Raw genomic sequence first — 23,045 nt, 5'->3', positions numbered from 1 at the left:
TTTTTTGTATACTGAGTCTATGTAAGCTTACCAGTCTGGTTTGAGCCAGATACATATAGGTCTGAATCATCAATAGACACTCCCCGTTGATGGTTACAGGCTGGAGGTGGAGTCTGAACCTCCGGAAATCCACCACATCATCTCCACATCATCTCCTTGGTAGCGGTCTTCCACTTGGTATCTATCTGATACTTATTTTGTCATACATTTATTATTATTATTATTATTTGTTTTTATGTTTGGTTGTAGAACAAACTGAACTCTTTTCTGATTCTGAGTTTGAAGTACATGCATGATGAAATGAATTCCAAAGTGCAGCATCCTACATTTTGTCAGGTTTAACAGGTTACTGAGCACAAAATGGAATTTAAGGCTGAATAATTGTTAGATACAATATCTGCTTTGGTGAGTTTTTAGGGCCAGAGTACATTGTTGTGATACTTACTGACGTCAGGCATCGCACAAAGCAGTGGTTACAGGAACAAGGACATGTTGAATGGATTTGAATTCTAGTCATCAATAATTTTTTCCTCCAAAAGCATCAGTCAGTTGAAAAAAGTTGAAGTCTTGACATTTATTATGTCAAGTTCAAACATTTAAGGGATATCTCTTGTCATTTCAGTGGTGAAAGTTGCGGAAAATGACTGTATATGAACAGCAGAACGAGCGTAAAATATCAGGCCCGTTGTCATACTAGTAGTTTTGATATTGTTGCATCGCTTAGATAGGTCCTTCAACTTCAGTTTTAACGTGTCTTGAGTAAATATTGGTGTAATTTTGTAGCTTTGCCTGCTGCTTTTCAGCCTAGAGTTTCTGATGGCACGTGGCGAATATGTTACACCGCATTTGAATTGACTTGGAGAGCATTGTAATACTGACCCATACTCTGTGGACAAACGTGCTGTGCAATGCATGAAGATTAAATGTCGTACGACCCTTGTAATACAATTTCTACTTGTCATCAATAAACTTTTATTATTTGTTAGTTTGTTTCTTCTTACTGTGATGTCTTTTTTTTAGATTTCTATGCCCCTCTTGACTTATCACTGAATGTGGATCTTTAGTTTAAGTCATCCCATGTCCTGTGAAGGGTCGCGAACCTAACGAGCATGTCTTTGGGCGGTGGGAGGAAGCCAGAGTACCCGGAGAGAACCCATGCAGACACAGGGAGAACATGCAAACACACAGAAAGGCCCCAGTCGGCCCAAGGATTCGAACCTGGAACCTTCTTGCTGTGAGGCATCAGCGCTAACCACCACGGAAATGGAATGCAGTATCCATCTACGGTACTAAGTCAAGTGTAATACTGTACTAGCACGAAACCTGTTCTTCATCTTGCTTTGCATTACACAAGTACGCTAAGTAAACATCCTGCGCCGACATTTTCTATTAATGTGAACATGCTCTCCGTCTACTTGCCAAATCATAACTATCTGTTGAGAAGGATTTTGTTTATTTTTGTTTTTTAACTCAGCATGGCCATCCAAAGGCTAAAAACAAAAGGCTGCTGAACTTGCTCGAGTGTCTTGCAGATGTTTTTGGTTCATCATAATCAGGTAATCAGAACCGACAAAGACAAAATGCCTGCAAGGAATTAAAGCCCGCTTTTAGGTTTTGGACACACCGCGACCCGGAGGACTGAGTGAAAGTATACGTATGTGAATCGAAAGTATACGTATGTGAAAGTGAAAAAAGCTGAACGTGTGAGTGACAAATGTATGCGAGAGGGGATTATATGTGTGTGAGAGGGCCAGAATGAAGTATGGGTTGTACGGCCCCTCATACTGACCGATTTCCTTTTTAAATGCACGCCATTTTACCGCATCTTCTCATTAGACATCTCAACGAGATCAGTCCGTGTGTGGGGGAGATTCAGAACGTGACGGAACACTTTTGGCCTGAGAGCTGATTGGATTTAAAAAGTATGACGACAGAGAACAGCCTCGCAAAAGCAAATCCATATGCAAGATGTGAAACTAGAGATAAACTATTGTGGAAATACCACAGATCTCTGGGAACCAATGACAACATTAGTTTTCGTTTCGAAACTGAAATATCTCTAGATTATTAGATATTGCATTGCATCGAATTGAAATGAAACAAACGAAACGAATTGATTGAATCGAATCAAGTTGAATCGAGTCAAGTCGAGTCGAATCGATTCAGGAAATCGTCCCTTCGAAAAGAGAGTACATGAGTATGGGTAGACTTTGAAACTTCAGTTTCCTTCTATGGTGGCTATAGGTTTTTTAGATTTTGTTGCATCCAAGTAAAAAATATAGATATATTTCATTCCTTTACAGTCTAACATTTAACCTACCGTCTATCGTCAGTTGTGTGAGTTTATTTTTAAAATTAAACAGTTTTAGACTGCCCTCCAGTCTCCTTGCTAGGTTATTTGGAAAACTGTAAAAGTGCTTTGGTTCGTTGGTTCACGCTCCTCCTTTCAAATACAAACCAACCGGATAGAGAACGTTTATTCAAAGACAAGAAGAACAATTAGGCTGGTATAATAAAACCATATGCGCCGTGCGAGGGCAACGCGCGGCGACTGTGAAAGTTTTAACCAAGATATGCTTTTACAGCTTTTACTCAACCTTTTCCATGTGCTTGCACTAGATTCGTCCTCAACGCCCGCTACAGTTTCAGAGAGCAATAGCATCTCTCAGTTTACTTGTTGCGGACAATGCATAAAGAGCTGCAGAGGTGATTGCACCCAGCTTGGTGCTGGGAACATTCTGAGCCCTTTTATTCTTTGTGCGTGCCTCTGAGTGTGTCTTGTAATTGGCATATGTGCACGCTCAAACAAAATAAACAGCTATAATCTCCCGCCAACTTTAACAACAGATTGTGCATCTGGTGCTGTTTTTTTTTTTGAGCCATTTCGCTGTACCCGGGGCTCGGTCATAAACATGCATTTTAAACACATATGCACATGCACAAACTCTTCTCTGTGCTGTCACTGTGCTTTTCATTACGCTAAACTATATATGGGTATATCAGAATGTCTGTAGTACCCCGAACTGAACATGCAGGCTTTTTCCGAAATACATTTTTGGTCTGTACCGTCGTGTGTGAATATGCGTTTTTTGATTTTATCTTGTGCTTGTTTAATATAGTCATTTGTTCATTGCTGAACCTCTGTTGTCATACTGGCCTGTGAGCACCATCTCCGTCCAGCAGTTCCTGAAACCCCTCACTTCTTGCACCGTCTCACTTCTCACAGTTTATCAGGTGATCATGTCACGTCATAACCGAAGCTACACAGGAAGAGGAACTTGATACACTTATTGCCGGCAAAACCTGAATTACCCAAGAGGTATTTCTTGTTCAGCACATAATAAACTGCTTTGTGTACTTTGCAAACATTAAAAAAAAAAAATACACACAAAAGAAACACCGCTGTCTTCCGCCCAAAAGAAACTGCCACAGAGAAGATTGTATCTGTAAAGGGCTGAAATGTGCTGAGATTTTAGATTTTCTTATCATAATACTGACTACAAATACGCATGTTTACACAACTACCAACGTAACTCCTCACCCTCCTGCTCCTTGAACCCCCGACCTGAGCTGTGAGCATCCCCTGTGGGGTCTGAGACACAAAGGAAGCTTCCTCCAGGCTGCTGTCCAGAACAGCAGGATGTCTTGCTCATTTTTTTTTTAACCCAAATCCTTCAAATTCCAGCCATTACCCTCAAATTGTGTGTCACTTAAAGCAGCTAAAATGTGACCCCCTCTTATATCTCCCTCCCATATTACATTTTATTACATTAAACCTAAAGGTTTAGGCATCCACTAGAGGCTGTAGGGAGTCATGGGAGAATACATAATATAAAAGGGAGACTCCAGCAAGATCAGGTGCGAGATAAGACAGATCCTGGACAGGTGTCATGAGGGACAGTAACAGATATGGAAATACAGGGGGCTGCTGAAACTTGACACTCTCACACAAAACACATTTATTACCTCTGAATTTGCATAACCTGAGGATATACCGGCCTTTCCAACTTGCATGCAAAACTACAGGGGACCAAACTGTCAGGCAGTTTGCTGATAGCTGCTGCAGAGGTTTTATCAACCATAAAATGACCCGAGAAACTAGACCAACCAGATGTCGGCTGAGGGAAACCTGAGTAGCACATGGATGCCTGGAAACATCTTCCTTCTCCCAGCGCCCTCGAGACAAACATACGTGTTGGCATTAGCATTAGCATTTGTTACACCAGAGAGATAGAGCACTGTTCTGACAGGACATGTTTCAGACAACACAAGTATTTACATACTTCGCTAATTACTCATCAGTCAAAGTAGCCAAAATACTCAGCCAAGCTTGGCCAGAGGACATTTCCTCCCCAACTACAAATCTGATATCATTTTTTCCAGCAAGTGCACACGTGTAGAAATAAAAATAAAACAAACTATTGTTGTTCAGCATGTGATGTGCAGCTTATGGCTTGGATGTACTTACTGAGCATTACTAGCCGCCTTGTGAGTAATGCAACAGGACTTCAGGAGCCTTAACCTCACAGTTAAACTTTGAGAACAAAACCCTGAACGTTAGAATACCAGGGGCTGACGCTGGCATGCCACCCTGTTCAGACCTGAGTGGTCCGATCACAAGGAACCAGGTACCCAGCACACCCAAGGTGCAGTGCAGATGCATTTCAGATCCCACATTTGGAAGTGGTCTGCGCCACCTTCCATTCTTTGAGTAGTGTGAACACGCTTGAGTCCTGGCAACATCAAGTCCTTGATGGTGGCACGTTTTCACGAGCGCATAATTACGTCGCAGTTTGCACTATCGGAAAAATTCCAACGGTTTCTGAAAGCTGAGATGTTGTGCTTTACAACCAGTGTGGTGTCATTGCGGTAATTTCATTTGCGCCTCTCCCGGAAGGTTATTGCACTCTTATAGCATGGAGTAAGTTGTAAATATATGCATGATATTGAAAATTCCAAGTATTCTATAAAGCCCTTACTCATTAGTAATTTTACGACAATTTTGCAGTCAAAACGTACACGTGGACATTTTGAGGCTTAGGTGTTAAAGGGTTCACAGAGTGATGTCCTCTTGTTTCAGTAGAGTTTTGAATGATCACCAGAAAAGGCACCAGGTATCAGCCTTTTTGATGTAATTTGTCCTTGTAGCTGTTAATTAACTAAATAATGAACAAATGCAAACAGGAATTAGCAAATGGCAAATATTGAATATGACTAAAACGTGGTTAATTAGTGGTTAATGATTATGTTCGCAAAGTAGCCATGAGGAGTTCTCAGGAATGGCCGTATCTTTATTTGCCGTTGTTACCGGAGATCTTTCTTTCAGTACTGCAAAAAGTTTCTGAAAAACTTGAGGGTGGAGGTTAAAAGCATGACTGAAAGAGAATTTACAGCGATCAGGCAAAAACATTATGACCACCTGCCTAATATTCTGTAGGTCTCCCTTGTGCCTCCAAGACAGTTGTGACTCATCAGAGATATGGGCATGGGCCTTCTGAGGGTGTCCTGTGGTGTCCTGTGGCTACACAATGTTGTTAGTGGGGGCCTTTGGGTCCTATGTGGTTGAGGGGAGGGGCCTCAGTTTGGGATCTAGTGAATTTGGAGGCCAGGTCAACACCTTGTTCCGTTCTTCATGTTTTTTTGGTTGTTTAGTTGTTCCTAAACCATTTTTTTTGTGTGTGTCAGGCTGCATCCTGCTGGGGATGGCTGCTGCCATCAGGGAGTGTCATTGCTATGGGGTGGGGGTGCCTGGTCTGGTCTAGGTGGGTGGTGCATATCCACCGTCCAAACGTTTCCCAGCAGAACATTGAATTGTCACAAGAAGGTCAATGTTATTTACTTCTCCTTCCTGTCAGTGGTTTTATTGTTATGGCTGATCGGTGTGCATCTCATTATGTGACACAATTTGCATCACGTCGCCATGTCAGGACGCACGAACAGCAAACAGCTCTGTTGCTTGTTCTGAAACAGTGGCGGCGACAGCAGCTGTTTGCATAATATTCTACAGTGCCCCAAATGATGTTGGTGTCCATTTACATAAAGGGCATGAAACTGGGATCGGCTCCAGACGCACACGGAGACACATTAATGCCCAGTGTGAACACAACGTACTTAAAGCTGGTCACTCAGGAGGCCTGTATTTCTTCTGTGTTTGTTAAGGACCTCCAGTTCCTGCACCAAAATAGCAAAATAAGAGCTAAACCTCCATCAAACAATGTGACCCCCAGGATCGCCAGTATAACAGTGCTGAGGTTAGTACCCGTAATTGGACTAAACCGCTACTCAGAATCAGACTACTGTATCGTATAACTCAGTTATGTAATGACACGCTTTCCCCCAAGAATTATAGGAAAATTAAAAGTTTTGTCAACCGGACATTCCTGGGTAAAATGTATTTTCATCATATTGTTATTACATACCTGTGCCTGTGCAAACTCTCTGGGGACTCGGGTTTCGGTATCAGTTGTTTGAGCGATGTTGACCACACAACGTGCCCTCATCAGTGCACACACATTCAGCTGAGGAATGTCTCTCACAATCGGCCTTATCAGGTGTTTTGTCTGTTGTGTCTGAGGGGCATCCGAAGAGGGCTTGGCGTTACAACTGATAGGCTTTTTGGAATACACACCTCTCTCCTCTTCTCTTACACATAACCCTCTCCCCCCTGTGTCCACTCCCCCGCCCCAATCCTTCCGCTCTCTCTTTCTTTTTCCCCATATACCTTGTTTGGGCACATTTTTCCTTAAAACACCTTCTTCCTTTCTCGTAACGTTTATTAGAGGAGTGGAGCTCTAAGTGCATACCTTTTTTTCTTTTTCATGTTGCACCTTTCAAGAGTTCAGGTACGGCATTAAAGCGGTCTTGATGTTCCTTGAGTTGGCACAAGGCCTTTATTCTTTCAAAAACACTGCATAGCTACGTCCTTGTTACCTCGTTCCCAGGCCTCCTCCTGCAGCACCCGTACCCCTGACCCGTAACAACCAACTGATTTATCCCCCGATTGTTAGGAGGCCTCTGGAGCTGAGTCTCGATTGGCTCCATATGAGAACAGTGCCGAGAGGTCATCTATAACAATCATTTTCAGTGGCTCATTATTCCCAGGCCAAACAACCCAAAGACCCAATTTCCTACCACACTGTTCATAAAAGTGACAGATGGCCAAAACCTGGAAAAGCTTTCCTATAATCGTTAGTGCACTAAAGTGCTACATACAATGCTCTTTAGTATTGTAGAGTTTGGACTCTGTTCCCTTGCTCGCTCTCTCTCTCTCTCTCTCTCTCACCCACTTCTTCCACCTTCTCTATCCTGTTCATTTTTTCCAAGGTGAAGAATGCGAAGGAGGAGAACACAGTATGTTTAATAGCTTTAGGCCATATTCCACCCCGTTCAGCTTTCCTCCTCTTCGTATGGCCCACAACGTGGATCAGGCACACAAATATTTGCCAGGTAGTTTGTCTCTCTCCAACGGGCTCACTCTACCTTAACATGGGACAGCACTTAAAGTCACATGGACAGACAGAGACCAAGACAAGGTCTCCTTTCATCCCACAGACCTGCCACTCTCTGGTATTCGGGGTCATCTAGTCACTTGAGCAAGTCTGCACCCCTCCACGGCTGCCTGTGAGGGTCTTTTCTTGCTGTGGAAGTGCCTGCGTGATAAATGTGTGGCTTGGAACAACAGCTGAGACTAAGCCTCCGCACTGCCTGTTTCAGGCACAAGTGTGGTTTCCTAATATCTTGGCTTTTTGTCATGAATGACCTCTTTCATTTTTCCCCATGTCCAATAATAACCAAACTCCTCTACTCAGCATTTAAAAAAAAAAAAAAAATACTATTTTTTTCACGATATTTGTTTCCACTCCTGTCTTTTTGGCAAAGCAAAAAGCTAGGTCATTTCACAAACGGTATTCGCTGCATGGTAACTTAGCAGGATTGTGTGGGGCGATGGGTGGGCAGAGGGATGGATTATAAGATGTTAAGATGTTGAAATCATTCATCATCTTCCCAGGAAGGTTTTTCATTCACTGAAAGCAGTCTCTTACCCCCACTCAAAACTTTTCTTCTTTTTTTTCTTTCGGCTTGTACGTGTGGGCTTTTGTCCGCTCTTGTTTTGAACACTCCTGCACACACTGCACGGTCACTTGTATCAAGAATGGCACGAAACTGTGCCATGATGCACGTTACGGAGCTATCACGCTCTGCCTAACCTACCTAACCTTATGTCATTTATTTTTTTTTTAAACTTCAATAAATCATCCATCAACATCCGGTCTTCTCCCTTGAGGCACAGATTTACCTTCAGTGCGTTCATTCATTGGAGTGCCGCTTCATCCGCCGACTCATCTTATAAAAATAGGGGGCCTTACCCCCATCTCCCTCAAGCATCTTTCATCCTGGTTTCGTGGCCCTCCCATATGTGCCTCTAATCTCTCCCTTGTGTCTCTGAAATGTCAGTGCGGAGGAGCGAACATGTACTTGCTCGCTATGGATTTCTCATGGAATGCACCATTTTCGGTTTACCCCGCGTACGTTGCATGTTTTGATAGGTGGTGATTATGGAGTATTTATTTTCCTACTGGGTGTGGGAAACCCAACCTGTTGGTTCACTACTATTGTGAGGTGGGTTGCTGTTTCTTCTGAAGTTGTGACTCATGCATGTTGACGCACACAAACACACTCTGACAATTAGATTGAGTGGGATTAGATCAGATATGTAATTAACATTTAGAAGAAAACCACCCTTAGGTGTTTTGTTGACAATGGATGTTGAAAAGAATGAACTGGACCATAAGAAAACAGAGGAACTGTGTCAAAGTGACTCGCAACTGTCAAGCCAAACGCAGGACATAATTCTTAAAATGCAGTGCGCAGGCTGCCCAGGTTACCTTTGGTTTTGAGATGCGTCTATCCAGCTTCTGTTTGCGTGCACAACATGCGAGACGTGCACGTGTGCGCGAGCGTGCATGTGTGATCATGCATGTGTAGAGCGAGAGGGAGTCCGGGCGTGCATGCCTTTTCCTGTTTGTTTGTGTTTGAGAGAAGAGAGCCCTAGCAAGTCACAGAGGTTAAGCCCCAGCTATCTGAACCACTGGTGAATGGTGGCGGTCTGGGATCGGGGCTTAGCGAAGGAGGGGTCAAAAAGACGGAGAGAGAGTGAATGATGGAGGGAGGGGGAAAAAAAGGGAGGGCCCCTGCAAGACAATTCCCCTGATGTTGGGTCATTCACAGACACAGGAAATGCTTGACCTCACACCCTGAGAAATGTCCACAGCGGCCCACTTGTGTTAAAGGTGTAATTGGGCATAATTAGAAGCTGGCAGAGAGAGAAATGTAGACGGGCTTGCGCGCCTCACATGCCTTCCTTCCCCATGCCTTCCTCCGCCTGGCAGCCTGCGACACACCGGAGCCAAACGCTCACTGCACAGATTTACAGCAAATACCATCTCTAAACAAGCAGGGAAAACTTCACAACAACAAGGAACCTTCAGTTTAGCTGCTTTTTTCAGCCTATATAACGGGAAAGGTCTCACTCGCAGACTTTTTTCTGTGCTTTTGCTCTAAACAAGAAACAGTATCGTCATTTAAATGGCTTTGATGAGAACATGTGAAACATGTTTGACATAAAGAACTCCAAACCATATTAGCTGTGCATTCTGACCCCTTCACCTTGACATCGGCTTCAATTCCTCCTTTGTGCTGGCCTGCAGTTCACAGGAGGAGCAACCTCAGGTGGCGTGGCAGCATTTCCACAGCTATTCTCTGCACGTCGACCTCCCGGGCCCCATTTCTTCCGTGTTTATATTCTTCTTATTAAAATGTTTCTCCTTCCTCGTCTTCCCTTCTCGCTCAATCACATGATGCTTAATTCTTCTGCACGGAACATGTATGCAAAACACAGACGTCTGACATGAACTCACCAAAGAGCCAGCTGCTTCCTTTCAGAGCCGAGGCTGGAATGCACTTTCGTTTGGGTCGTTCATTCATGAGAAATAAACCATCGACCCGCATGCTGGGGTTTTAGTGAGAGTAAGGGCTGTCAGCCATTGATGTTATAGGGGGTTGGGTTGCAGGGGGTTGCAGGGGCTGGAGGGTGGGTGGGGTGAGACTTGAGAATGGGAGCATAATGCATGGAGCATGGCGCAGACCTCTCTGCAGGAACACGAGGCTGCTGAGAAGAAGTTCCAACCATGAAGCCTAATTTGATTTTTACTGGCGTTCTCTCCAAAGGCAAAACTCAGATTTGACTTGTCCAATTTAGAATGACAGGGGCAGTTAGACAGAATAAAGAATGAAGTAATTAGGCGTTTAGAAATGGATGGGAACTGATTACAGACAAGAACGGGCCGTATTGAAGCGTCCGTGATGGAGGGGAAAAGAAAACCATAAGTAAAGAAGGGGACCTGGAATTGCAAACGAGCTGGCGGGGCTGGGAGCCGGACTGGATGGTGGATGTGTGGGAGAGCGGGGAGGGGGTTGGCAGAGAAGTCACTGATCACTCAGGAGGTCTGGAACTCTGACCTCCGACCCCATAGCGGAGCGGATGCCACCATGGTGAAAATGTGAGAGGTGAGGTATGCGAGCCCCCCGAGCCCTGGCGGAAACCATTCCCCCCATGATGAATGGGATGTTAGCATTGACACAAATTGGCCCATAATAATGACACAAGGCCGCTAAGCACACAAGACACAGGGTGACAGAGTGAGAATCGCGCCATGAAAGACCAAGCAGACAGAAAAAAAAAAAGAAGAAGAAGAGGAGAGAAAGACAGAGGAGAGGTGAAAAAAAAATTCTGCAGGAAAGCATTACCTTACCCAGTGGGACAGCCAGAGAGAGGGGGGGAGAGGTAGATTTATGACCCAGGGTATCTTTGGTGTTTTCTCTGCACTCTCCTGAACGGTGGGATTGCAGAAAATCCTGGAGTTCAGAGGGCCCCTGACACACACAGACAGACAGACAGACAGACTGAGAGGCTGATAGAGTCGCATGTGCTCCTAGATTGTTAGCTTTGCATTCTTAAACGTACCTCTGTTCTTTTCCTCCGTTAGTTTTTACTTCCCATCTCCTCTCCTCTCTTCTCCTACCCGAACCCAAGTGTTTACATCCCATCCAGGCGCCACACGGTATATATCCAGCTAAAAATAGATTCTGACTTCCCAGTCGGAATCAGAAGAAAACTGTGACATCCCTTTTTATAGCTTCGGCATGACACAGCATGTTGATGCATGCTTCTACCCCCCCCGCCCCCCCCCCCTCCTCCTTCCACCAAAACAAGGCATCCCTCTGTCTTTTAGGAAACACATGTATTAGATTAGTTATGTTGGGAGGCAAGGGTCACACTCCTGTCAGTAATTGAAATGCGATTATGTATGAGCTAACATGATTACAGGGGTGAGGGGCTTGGGGGGGGGAGGGGGAAGGTGGGGGGGTGATTGAAAGGTGAATGCCAGCCTGTGATGTGCGGCTGCTCCTTTATTCCACAGTGGACATTCCAGAGGTAATAGGACATGAATGAGTCCGCCGCCTTCGAGCCGATGGGGAATGACCACAAGTTGAGGTTATGTGCATACCCCACAGTTCTTCCCAGTAACCAACAAGGAGGTCTTGGTAGGAATCAGACACCGGCAGATTGCATTAGGTTGGTTGATCGCTTGAAATGGACGTCGACACCGGTCCACTCAATTGCCAGTAATCAACAAATAATCTGGGACTTGAGGCGCCACACAGATGAGTAGGTTGGGTCCTGGGATATAGCTGCAGACCTGTCGTCAGCTCTGATCTTGTCACGCAGCATAATCGGCACAACTTAAGAAGCGGTTGTAGTTAAGGATGATGTGTTTATTTAGGTCTTGAGGGCGGAACAGCGTCCAAGACAATGAGCTCCCGATGGAACGCACGCAGTCATCTTGCATGGCACTTTGCAGGGCAGCTCGATTGCCACTGGCGAGTGCATGAGGTTGTGCTGTGAGTACCAGCATCTACCAACATACTCTGATGTGACACCATTTCTCCATGCCTTCCAAATGCGTCGCAAAAGTCAAATAGTATCAATCACGATCTGATGGTTCGGTTAAGTTTAAACACAAAAATGACCGGGTTTAGATTAGGGAAGCATAGTGGTTTGTGCTTTAATGATACCAATTAGTTAAGGCTTGGGAAAAACCATGGTCAAGGTTAACCCTCTGGATTCAAATCACATGACCAGTTTAAGATGACGTAGCAGCAAGGCGCAGTCTCATTGAGTCTCCGTTTCAACTTGTGTAGAAAGTGCTAATGTCAAAATATATCGCAGTTTTCAAATGGTGTTGATAGCCCAAGTAAAACTAGACTCATTAAAAATAATTTACGTCATGCTTTTTCCTGAATATTGTCGTCATGTTTGGTGCATGTTTAGCGCAGGAAGAAATGGCCAAAAGGTTGAAGCCGGCACCTGCTCGAACGCAAATGACACCCTCTTTCCTATTGGTGGAAAAATGCACCACATCAGCCAATCAGAAAATTATATGGCAACGGTTGCTAAGGAAGAGGGAAAAGTTGTGGGAGTGACGCGACACGCAGTCCATGGAGTGGTGGCGCCGAAAGAGAGAAGCGAGTTTTGAGATTTGAGAGATTTGTGACCTTTAGACATTACTTCTGATAATTTTGCAAATGGTTGTAAATAGTTGTGTAAAAAAAAAATGCCTGATGCATTTCCTGCATTTTAATGTAAGTAGCTGTAAATAATTTTGTTGTTTGCTAAATTTTTACATAAGCTTTTGAAATTTACAGTTTGGATTTGCATTCTGAGTTATGAAAATGGTTGGTTAAACATGTTTGTGGCTTTCACAGTGATGTTTTTCCTGCTCAGATTTTATCTTTTTAGTGTGGTTTTAGGTCCAATGTGTTAATGCAGTGTGTCAGAATCAAAAAAGTAACTGTAAAGGGGTTGTGAGATAGTATGGAATCCAGTACAGGGCGCAAAGACTACAAGCACAAATATTCCTCAACTATTTTTATTATTGATTGACAGAAACACCATGAATTAGCTCGGTGAACTTGCAGAAAACTGTCATAATGAAACTACAGCGACAAACACTTTCCTATTTTAACCTACGCCCATAATCAGGTGTCATCTCTTTCGTTGGACAAAGCGTGTGTCAAATAGTTGCCATGGAGCGGTTATTTTGTTTGAGGAGCCGATTCTATTCTTTGCACCAAAACCTGCACACACCCACACACACAAACATGTCGGGAGCACATGAGGAGACACATGAGATGAAGAGACAGTCAGACAGAGACGTTTAGTCCTCAAAGTTGTGTTAGAAACAGGACAAAATGGAAATGACTTTGACAAGGGCCAGATATCTTGTGGGGTGTTCCCGCTCTGGTGGGGAAAAGCAGCGACAGGGTCATCGCCGACCAATGCTCGCTGATGCAGGTGGGGAGCGATGGCTGGCTGTGTTGTACGATCCAAAAGATGAATTACTTTACTTCATATTCGTGATAAAGTCAATGCAGTGTCTGATAGAAAGGTGCACTGTGCATGCAGGGTGGCCATTCTGAGCCTTGTCCACTGCCTGCGATGTGCACATGAGCATCAGAAAACAGGACCTCTGAGCAATGGAAGTATTGTTTTGTTATTGTTTTTTTTTTTCTTTTTCTTTTTTTAACGTTACATGTTTTGTCGGGTGCCTGAGCGTCGCTTGGCTGTGGTGGTGTTAGGTATGATAATTACTCTCATTAAATCATGATGAGATCACTGCTGTTACTTACTACACCGGTTTTGTGGCTGATTAGTGTATATTACATGTTTTTCTTACCTGTTACATCTATTCCTATTTAAACACCGAGATCAGTCTCTAACTGAAGTCCTTGTACACCGATCAGCCACAACATTATGACCACCGACAGGAGAACTAAATAGCATTGACCATCTTGTGACAAGTCAATGTTCTGCTGGGAAACTTTTGGACCTGGCATTCGTGTGGATGTTAGACATGTAGCACCCGCCTAGACCAGACCATGCACCACCACCCCATAGCAATGACGCTCCTTGATGGCAGCAGCCATCCCCAACAGGATGCAGCCTGACACAGGCACACACACACAAACGGTTCAGAAACTCCAAATTCACTAGATCCCAAACTGATCAAGTGTCTGTGGGATGATACACAGAGGCCCCTCCCCTCAACCCATAGGACCCAAAGGTCCCCACTAAGAACATTCTGTTGCCAGACCCCACAGGACACCCTCAGAAGGCCCGTGTACATTCCCAGATGAGTCAAGGCAGTTTTGGAAGCACAAAAGTAGTCATAATGTTATGCCTGATCGGTGCATGTTGGTGCATACTTCTGAAAATCAAGAAACGAACTTGAAAAACTGGCTTTGAGGGAGGAATCAACGTGTTCGATGGTCACAATGAGTTTTTATTGGAAGAAGTCCATGTAAGCAAAGGAGCGTTTGTTGACAGTAAACACTCATACAAAGCAGGGGAAAGGAAGAAAAAGACATTTAAAAAAATAGTCAGTGGGTCTATCAAATCAGTAATGAAGACTGTGTTTCTCTTAGCTGAAAAGAGCAGAATGAGGTTTGGGGAAATCCAGACGTTCAGAGATCCATGACTTGAGATAAAGAAGTGAAAGGACTGCATCCTATTGACACAGGTTCATTGTTGGTTTGGAGGTTCAATGAACACAAATACTGTTCTGTTCTAATCTAGTTCATCTACCTGGCATATCAACAATGTCAATGGGTTTTGTCTTCGCGGGTAGATGATCTGTCAGTTTACTTTGCCTGACATGAATTGTTCCTAGGAAGCTTCAACTCACCAAACCAGTACATTTTCTGGCTCTTTGCGAGCACACAATCCAAGTGGCCAAGTAGCACCCATGTGCAGATGAAGGGCCGTGATTTTCGTGAATTTAAAGTGCGCAGGTCTCAGTGAAGCGGCGTTAAAACTGAAACGCAGCATGTTCTGTGTGCATTTTCTGCGAAACGCGCGCGCGAAACAGCAGACAAGAAGCTATTTGATTGCGCCAACTGTTATTCTGCAACAAAAGAGTGGCACCTGACTAACCTGATGGCACACTCCCAGCGAGCCTTCGGGGTTACACTGCTCTAGATGTGGCTCAAAGTGCACCTTTGCTCATTTCCGGTGCTGTCGGAATCAATACCTTCAGCCGACGCTGGTTGCAGGTTTTCTCTAATTGGGTTTAAGCAATTGTCACATTTGCAAAACCCAGAGAGGAGCGTGTCTGCAGAGGCACTGCAGATATAATGATAAGGATAAACTCATCACATGCTGGTACACAACAAACAGGTGCAACCAACAAACACAGGAACTGGTTTGTTTCTGAAATGGGTTCGTCTCCTCCAACTGTTTGATTCGGCTCAGTCATTACATGCAGAGTGTAATCTCCTCCATTATTAAGGTGCAAGAACCCCCAATATTTTAACAGATCTATTTAAATTCTAATGTATATCGACTGTGACATATTTTTAATCACTATAAAAAGTTTTTCACTATTTTTTTTTTTTTTTTACCAAGAATCTTTAACAAAAGAAAGCATTAATCCATTACATTTTCTATAATCTCACATCCTCTTTTCTTTTATAAATGGGGACTTCCTCATGAAGTCAACATAAACTCAGAGTTTCTTTTGCTTTTTCTTGGATTTTGCCTTCAAATTAATCAATTGATTAGCAACTATTAGGTCCAGAAAGAATGGGAAAGCGCACCGTCCTAATGGAAGGTGGACAGGTGGAAAAGCAAGCAGAGGTAACAAATTCACATGTGTGGACCTATACAGACATGTAATTATCTGCTAAATGTTAAGATTTCCTTCTAGTTTATTCCCATTTTCCAACCTTTTCACCTTTATTATTATTAAAACTAGTAGTAGCAGCAGTAGCAGTATCTTTCTTTTAATTCCTTGTGTCAAGTAAACTTTGATTTTCAACAAACTGTAAGCTTTTTATATGGCTGATTTTAAAGCGCGTCAACATCTTTCTCAAAGCGTTCATGTGTTCATGAGTTGCGCTTTGATGTAGATTGCGGTTTGATAAATGCGACACATTGCCAAGAACAATTTAAAGTCCTTTCTGCCAAATAAACTTTGTCACCAGACCAGAATCAGGAATTCAGTTTGTTTATTTATTTTTTTTTTTTTTCCCCTCTTCCATTCATTGGTTCCAGGATTTGGTTTGAAGCCAGCCGTGCTCCTAAAGAGAAGAAACAAATCTACAAATCATCTGAAATGCTTATTAATAATAATAATGATAAAAAAAAGGAGAAGAACATAGAATAAAACACCAACAAAACATCCTGTTTTCACCCGTTTTTTCATTTTTGCATTCACTTATTTGTGCATTTCCTGCTATGCATTAGTCTAAGTCTTATATGTTGTTTAATTCTCAGTGTATGGTGAAATTAACCAATGCATGGGTACAGGTGATCAGGTGAATTAACCACATCTCATATGTGAATGAATAAATCATAGAAAGCGTGGCCATGTATTTGTTATGCTTTTAAGTGTTAAGTGTTTTCATTTGGTTCTGGGATTTTGCCCACCTGTATCAGTAGCACCTCTTTCTGCTGATCATCTTATGGTGTGGTGACTTCATTACTTACGTGAGGATGGCTGCAAGTACAAACCCCAATTCCAATTAATTTGGGATTGATGTTCAACCTGATCGACTTGCAGATATTCACTCATTTTCGATTTCGATGCCTGCAACAGGTTCCAAGAAAACCAGATCAGGGGCGACGGTTACCACTGTGTAAACGTGCCGAACCTCCCGACTTCTCTGGAATCAGGGCTGTGACAGCAATTGCATTTACAACACGCGAGAGAGACAGCAGTTCCCCTGTAGCGACGAACACGTCATAAGAAACAAACCGACAAGCGCGCCTGCAGCAGAGGCAACAAAGACGCTGTAACATACGCATCACGTACAGTAGCTGACCTTTACCTGTTACGCAGCCCTCTCGAAAGACAAACGAAATGTCGACATTTCGCTCAGATCTCTCCCCCCTCCCCCCACGCACACACACCTACAACAAACAAACAACAAAGGGAACACATAACCCCCGTACCTCCTTGCCTCGTTCTGTTTGCTGGTTGAACACATCAGGGCCTGTTTCAACAGTGCGCCCCTCCATTACACTGTTGTTCCCAGGAAATCGCCCGAGAGGAAGCGCGATCAAAAGAATAGCAAAAAACTCTTCCTGAAAATAAGTCCAACTAATGCATCAATCAGCTAAACCTTTAGCCGCCTGACACGTTGAATTTAACCACTGAACAAACAACTGAACCTAATAACAGGTGTATGTTTGTGTGTGTGGGTGAGCTGTGCGTCTGTCTAGCGAGGGGCATGAGATTTATTGCTTCTTATGATGGTAGTAGTTGTGCTGATTGTGTTTTTTAAGCTAACGGTCTCTCTTATCGCGAGTGACGGTAAATTGGACTATATTAAAAACATTTTACTTGGTTTACTGTTCCTGTAGAATTATTAAGAGTATAGTTATTAAATATTTTCTGCTTTTTTTAGATGTATAGTCGCCGATGGATACAGTAGATCCGATACGATGGCATTTTAAAACATTTTAAATGCAACTGAAATCGTCCGCAGTCATCAAAACCGCAAACACAAATTTGGGCTCTGAGGCTCGAGCGGGCGATATTTCGGAACGTCGGCAAACGGAGTAGAAAGTAAGAGTCATTCTTTACGCAACAAGTCTTGGGTTTGTGAAGCGAAACTTATTCAAAGGCTCTATTTACTGTAGATGATTTACCATCACATTTTGGCCCACATGCTTTCGCCAGGGCATCAAAGCGCGGCGCTCTGCCAGGGGGCAAGTAGGTCAACAAGCGTCCGAGTCCATCTAAACAAACTCTTTTTAACACTGCAGAGCCCCTACCTGCTTGGCTGCGTCTTAAATATTTTATTCAGCTTTCATTCTTCTTAATTTGAAAGAATTTTAACCTCGGTTCGAGCTCCCTCCACGAGCTGACCGAAGAAATGCAAACACTGTATTGAAATTGCATTTAAAATCTATGTGCGACATGATGCGGGCAAATCAAATTATTGTCATCTCCTGCAGCCCCACAGCTGCTCCTCCTTGATCTCCTGAAGGGGCCCCTGAGTGGGAAGTCCAACTTAACAAAGACATTTATTATAAATGTACATTATGTATAGATTCTTTGACCCCCTACCACCGACTGTAGACTAGAGATTACTGGTAGTGGGCCTCCTTCCTGCTCCCATTTATCTTTCTTTCACCTCCTTATACCCCCCCCAACCCCACCCCTTCCCTTTCTCTCTCTCTGTAATGTCTCAGCTGTTCCCTGCAGGCAGGGCTCTCTGACTGAGTGCCTGCTCTGTTATGGGTTCATTGGGCTGGTATGCGGCAGGAATCTTTGGATCAAGGTAATTTCACACTGTTCAGCTTTTTCCCAGGCTGTTAAGCTTCCCTTTACCTTTGTGCCACTCAGAGAGCGAGATAGGGAGCGACACATGTAGCCGTTAAACACACACAGTGGCTCAGGGGCTGACGCCACCGGCGGAGCCGAGGGAAAGACTTGAAAGATACGGCCTATAAATTACAGTCCAACACCTCAGTTTCCCAAAAGGATCAGATTATTGCAGCCTGATCCAGAGTGGAGTGGTGGGGAGGATGGTGCACATTCATGTGTGGTGCTGTAATGAAGCTACACGTCTGCCAGGGGAGCCACTGTGGTGGGCCCCCCCTCATTTGTCTCTATCACTGATCACTAAGAAGATCAGATGCTCTGTGTGTGGGGGTGTGTGTGTGCACGGGTGGGGGTGCATGTGTTTTCTATGCGTGTCTGCTTAAACGTGCATCATTTTTTTTATTTTTTTGTGGATTTCTCATCAGATGTTTTCCGCCGCTACATTTGCACCTTCCCCCTCGCACGTGTGATTTCTTTATTAAGCTCTTCGTCTCAAAGCAGAGCACCCAGCGTTATTATTAGTGGCGGCAGAAGTAGAAATAGAAATAGGAACACCTGATGCAGTTACGACAGGAGGGATCCCCTCTGTAATTGTCGAAGTAATCTTCTCATCGTTTTAGCATCCCGTGTACCACCTGTTTCCATCTGCAGGGGAGAAACAAGGGCAACAGCGGGCAGCCCTCGATGCGTTTGAGGGCTGCGTACGCTCAGGTGTTCGACATGTTTGGTTTTCGGGTTTATTTTTAATGGCGCGGGTTATTTCGGTAACCAGGTGGTTAACTTTGCTTTTCCTGTTTGCACACCTCTCCACCTGTTCGAGAGACCGAATGTAAATAGGCTGATTTGTTTTAGTTCAGTATTTAGAGCGGTGCTGTGTGAATCAGAGATGAAACACTTGTGTGACTGGCTTGACACGTTGCTGTTTTTGTTTTTGTTTTTGTCAAAGCTGTCGATTTATTTCTTACGTGTCCGGTTGCATTGCTCCAACTACATGCTCCTAACATACACGGGATTGGATTTGTCTAATTGGTGCCATTATTTAAGCGTTTGGGATAAGCTGTGAGATCTGTTTGACCTCAAGTCCTGCGTGTTTAAGTCTGAGCTTGTTGTGGAAGTCCAGGTGGAAGTCTTCAGGATGTTGATCCTCCCAAAGCACCAACAGACACAATTTTATGAAGTTCCTTTGCGCAGTTAGTCCTTGCATTCTGTATGTATCAAGGACTGTGCCAGATTAACAATGCCTTTGTTCTTGGTGTGCATAGTGAAAGAAGGGAGGCGGGGGGGGGGGGGCAATAGGCTGGAACAGTGATGCAGTATCAGCAAGCAGCTGTTGAATGAGTGACAAAGTCAAGGGCTAGTGATATGAACATGGGAAAATCCTGGAGGAGCTGGAGGGGAAGAGGCAGCGGCAGCAGCAGCAGCTGAGCTGGTCCGAGTGAGAGGCAGCCTTCACTGTTTCTTTTACGTTGGAGAAAACAGAAAAGAAAGCAGTTTATCATCGGTTAGGCAAAGGAAACATTGACATTATTTAGCCGTCAATGCGTCAGACCCACCTCTCTGTCTCTAATTTGCTCCCGGATTCGATGACCGTATGAAAGGTTGCTGGTGGGCTTCAAAAGACGGGGTCAGACATGTGCAAGAGGGGAGGGATGGAAGGCAGGGGAGGAAGGAACGGGGCGGAGGGGTAGCGGGAAGGTAAATGAATACCAGACGGTTTGTGTCTTAACCGAAGGTTTGGCCAAACTTGCCAGACCTTTTTGTTCCACCTTCGCACCTTCCAACAACACCTACACCGTGTGGAGAGCCTCGTCCCCTCTCTCAACAAGCTGTCACCAGTGTCGGTGATGGATTTTAGTTATTAAGGCATTGCGTTATCAGCTCTCATGAAGGGCCGACAGTGTGTGAAAAGACGGTGAAAATGCTCCTTCTGTCAGGTGAAGCTTTTGTGGTGACGACCAGCTTGCGACAAATTATCCAAAGCTCCTTTCCCATCGCATGGTCAGAACCAAAGAGGAGTGCAACACTGTAACAGCGCCAGCGTATACAAGTAGTTATTCCGACTTGATGTGAAATTGTGGCAATGCTTTGGAGGAGGAGGCAGCCACATGTCTGATGAAAGAGTTACTTTGTCGGACAGGTGCAGGAAACATCTTCCTCGGCCATCGGGTTTATTTCAGGACGCCGTTGAAATCCTCGTGCTCCGCTAACCCATCAGCCAGAGGAGCTCCCGTGGATGGATGTGGATGTGCAATGGCAGGCGGCAGAGGAGACAGAATATGACGTGAAGCAGCAACAAGTCGAGTGTTTGCAGCTCCATCTGGAACATGCGTAGAGATTTTTGGAGTCATACTTGTCGCTCTGCCTGCAAAAGACATATCCCGAACTAACTCCTGTAATTCTTTTGACAAGTGCACAGTTGTCTTGTTATTTTATTAAAGAACATTCATTCATTCATATTGATTGTTCTTGTGTGGTGAAACGGTTATTAACCTGACACGGTTTACAAAAAAAGAGACTGTCCTCTTTTACAAAGTGACCCAGAAACAGTCCTCTGCAGCACGGCAGCACGGTGGCTTGCATGTTCATACGTTCATTCATTCATTCATTCTTCTTCTGTAACCCTGGACATGTCTCCAGTCTAACACAGAGAGGCAGACAACCATTCACACTCACATATACGGCCAATTTAGAATCACCGATTAACTGGCGGCTTCCTCCCACCAGTTAGGGAAGACGGAGTACCCGGAGAGAACCCACGCAGACACAGGGAGAACATGCAAACTGCGCATAGAAAAGCCCCGGGATTCGAAACCCGGAACCTTCTTGCTGTGAGGCATGAGTGCTAACCACCATGCCCTTGAAGAACGTTAACTGGAAATGTGATATTAACCTTTTGGAGCGAAGATATCACTGAGGACTCTAGTCCTAGCTCATGCAACTGGTGTTGCAACTAGTGTTGCATGAGCGCACGTTGCGAGGAGAAAACGTCTTAGTTGTTCTTCTTCTTATTATTAGTAGTAGTAGTGTAGGGTTTAAGGACACTGACCTTTTTAATAGAACAAATCATTAGACAGTTTTGCACTTAATTATTCATTTTGTTACTGAAATAAAAAGCACAAGCTTGGAGTGGATGGAACAGCCATGACCAAAAAAAACTTTTTGGTGTAGTTGTTCTCATTCTCAGAAAGCACAACTTTAGATTCTTATCTGATTAGCCAATAAACTGACTCATGACCCTCTCTTTCGAATGCAATGAGTGTCAGAAACTTGGAGCTGCACAGCTAAGCATCGAGATGTCTTTTGAACGTCTTTCTGCACACTGTCTGCAACATCATCAATTGGGACACGTGCATCCTGCCTTTACAAAGCTTTATGCTTTGTGCAAAGCATTGTTTTATTATTAGAGGAATGACCACAGATACTGCCTTAACAGTATCTTTTGTAACCCTCACAGCCAGTGAATGTAATTTAATGCCTGTTAACATAATTGCACCACTAAGCAGCGGGTGCATTTTGGCCGGAGGCTGCTTCGAAGCGTCTACCTGTGGAAGATATTTCACCTCTCTGTGGCATCATGAAGCCAGTATTGTGCTGCAACGTTGCAAAAAGACAACAGTTAATACTTCTCGTCTTCCTTTTTTCTTTTTTCCTCCCCCTTTTCTTTTTTTTTTTTTTTTACCCCGATTAATGATATAAGGGAAAAGAATTTGGGAGGAGATGTTTTGCGTGAAGAATTTCTGAGGGAGTCTGAGGAGAAAGTGTGCAGGGCGAGCGCTCGGTGCCAGAGCTGCATTGTTGCAACGTCGGACGTGGAGGGGAATCAGAGGAATCCCGCAGGTGGTTAGTGGAGATGTCGGGGACGAGCCTCTCAGCCGCCGCTGGAAGAGCTCACTTCATGATGTATGAGAACGAGGGGAATGCTTCACTAAAGGCGCTTTAATGGTGATTTGAGGAAGCTGCTATTTATCACCTCAGCTAGTTCACTGCTTAATCAGGATCCAGACTTTTTTTCACAAGTGAAATGAAGGTTGTGTGACTCTCTTGTTGTGTGACTATTAATGTGTGAATAAAATGATTTGTTTCTGTTCTGGTTGTCATGATGAAACATCCTCTTTTAGTTAATTGAGCTTAAGCACATTAGGCACATCACATTTTAGAATTCCAGTTAAAAAACACAATTTTTCCTTTGGTTATGCTTCATCCAGGATGTTTGATCCTTTATCCTGAGATTACATTTAATGTCAAAGAAGATTTGCAAACATTAAAGGTTTGAGCTAAGAAACATGCAACCGACTGTGTGAGGGCGACAACATTCAACCATCATGTCTCCAGACCAGAAAAACACTTCGGTTGGACGACACTTTTCCTGGACAAGTTTTGCATGAAGTCTGGTGTTTTCTTTTTTCGTGGATGACTAACTTTTCTCTGTATTGTTGTTTTTTTGGCGCACACATCTGCAGTTATTCAACCACAGAAAAATACTCCAAAGAATGGGGAAACGTGATAAACAAATAACAAGCAGCGGGTGATGTTTTCATGAGAATTCAATCGGCGGACATCACACAGCGCGCAGGGTGTGAAAACTGTTTTCTGGTT

At 44.0% G+C, this 23,045-nt stretch overlaps 1 protein-coding gene across 1 annotated transcript in view; it reads left to right on the top strand.

Annotated features, from left to right (window-relative positions):
- Positions 1 to 1,184: 1,184 nt before the first annotated feature.
- ccnd2a (cyclin D2, a) overlaps positions 1,185 to 23,045 on the top strand; it is a 48,754-nt gene continuing 26,893 nt past the window's right edge. The window contains exon 1 of the mRNA XM_084555768.1: positions 1,185 to 1,286. Within this exon, the coding sequence (XP_084411894.1) occupies positions 1,269 to 1,286 (18 nt within the window). The 5' untranslated portion in view covers positions 1,185 to 1,268. The remainder of the gene's footprint in view (positions 1,287 to 23,045) is intronic.

This window comes from Chelon labrosus (assembly GCF_963514085.1).
Source record: "Chelon labrosus genome assembly, chromosome: 11".
Classification (NCBI taxonomy): Eukaryota; Metazoa; Chordata; class Actinopteri; order Mugiliformes; family Mugilidae; genus Chelon; species Chelon labrosus.
Note: the sequence above shows the minus strand (reverse complement) of the source record. Positions and strands in the feature narration are given on the sequence as shown.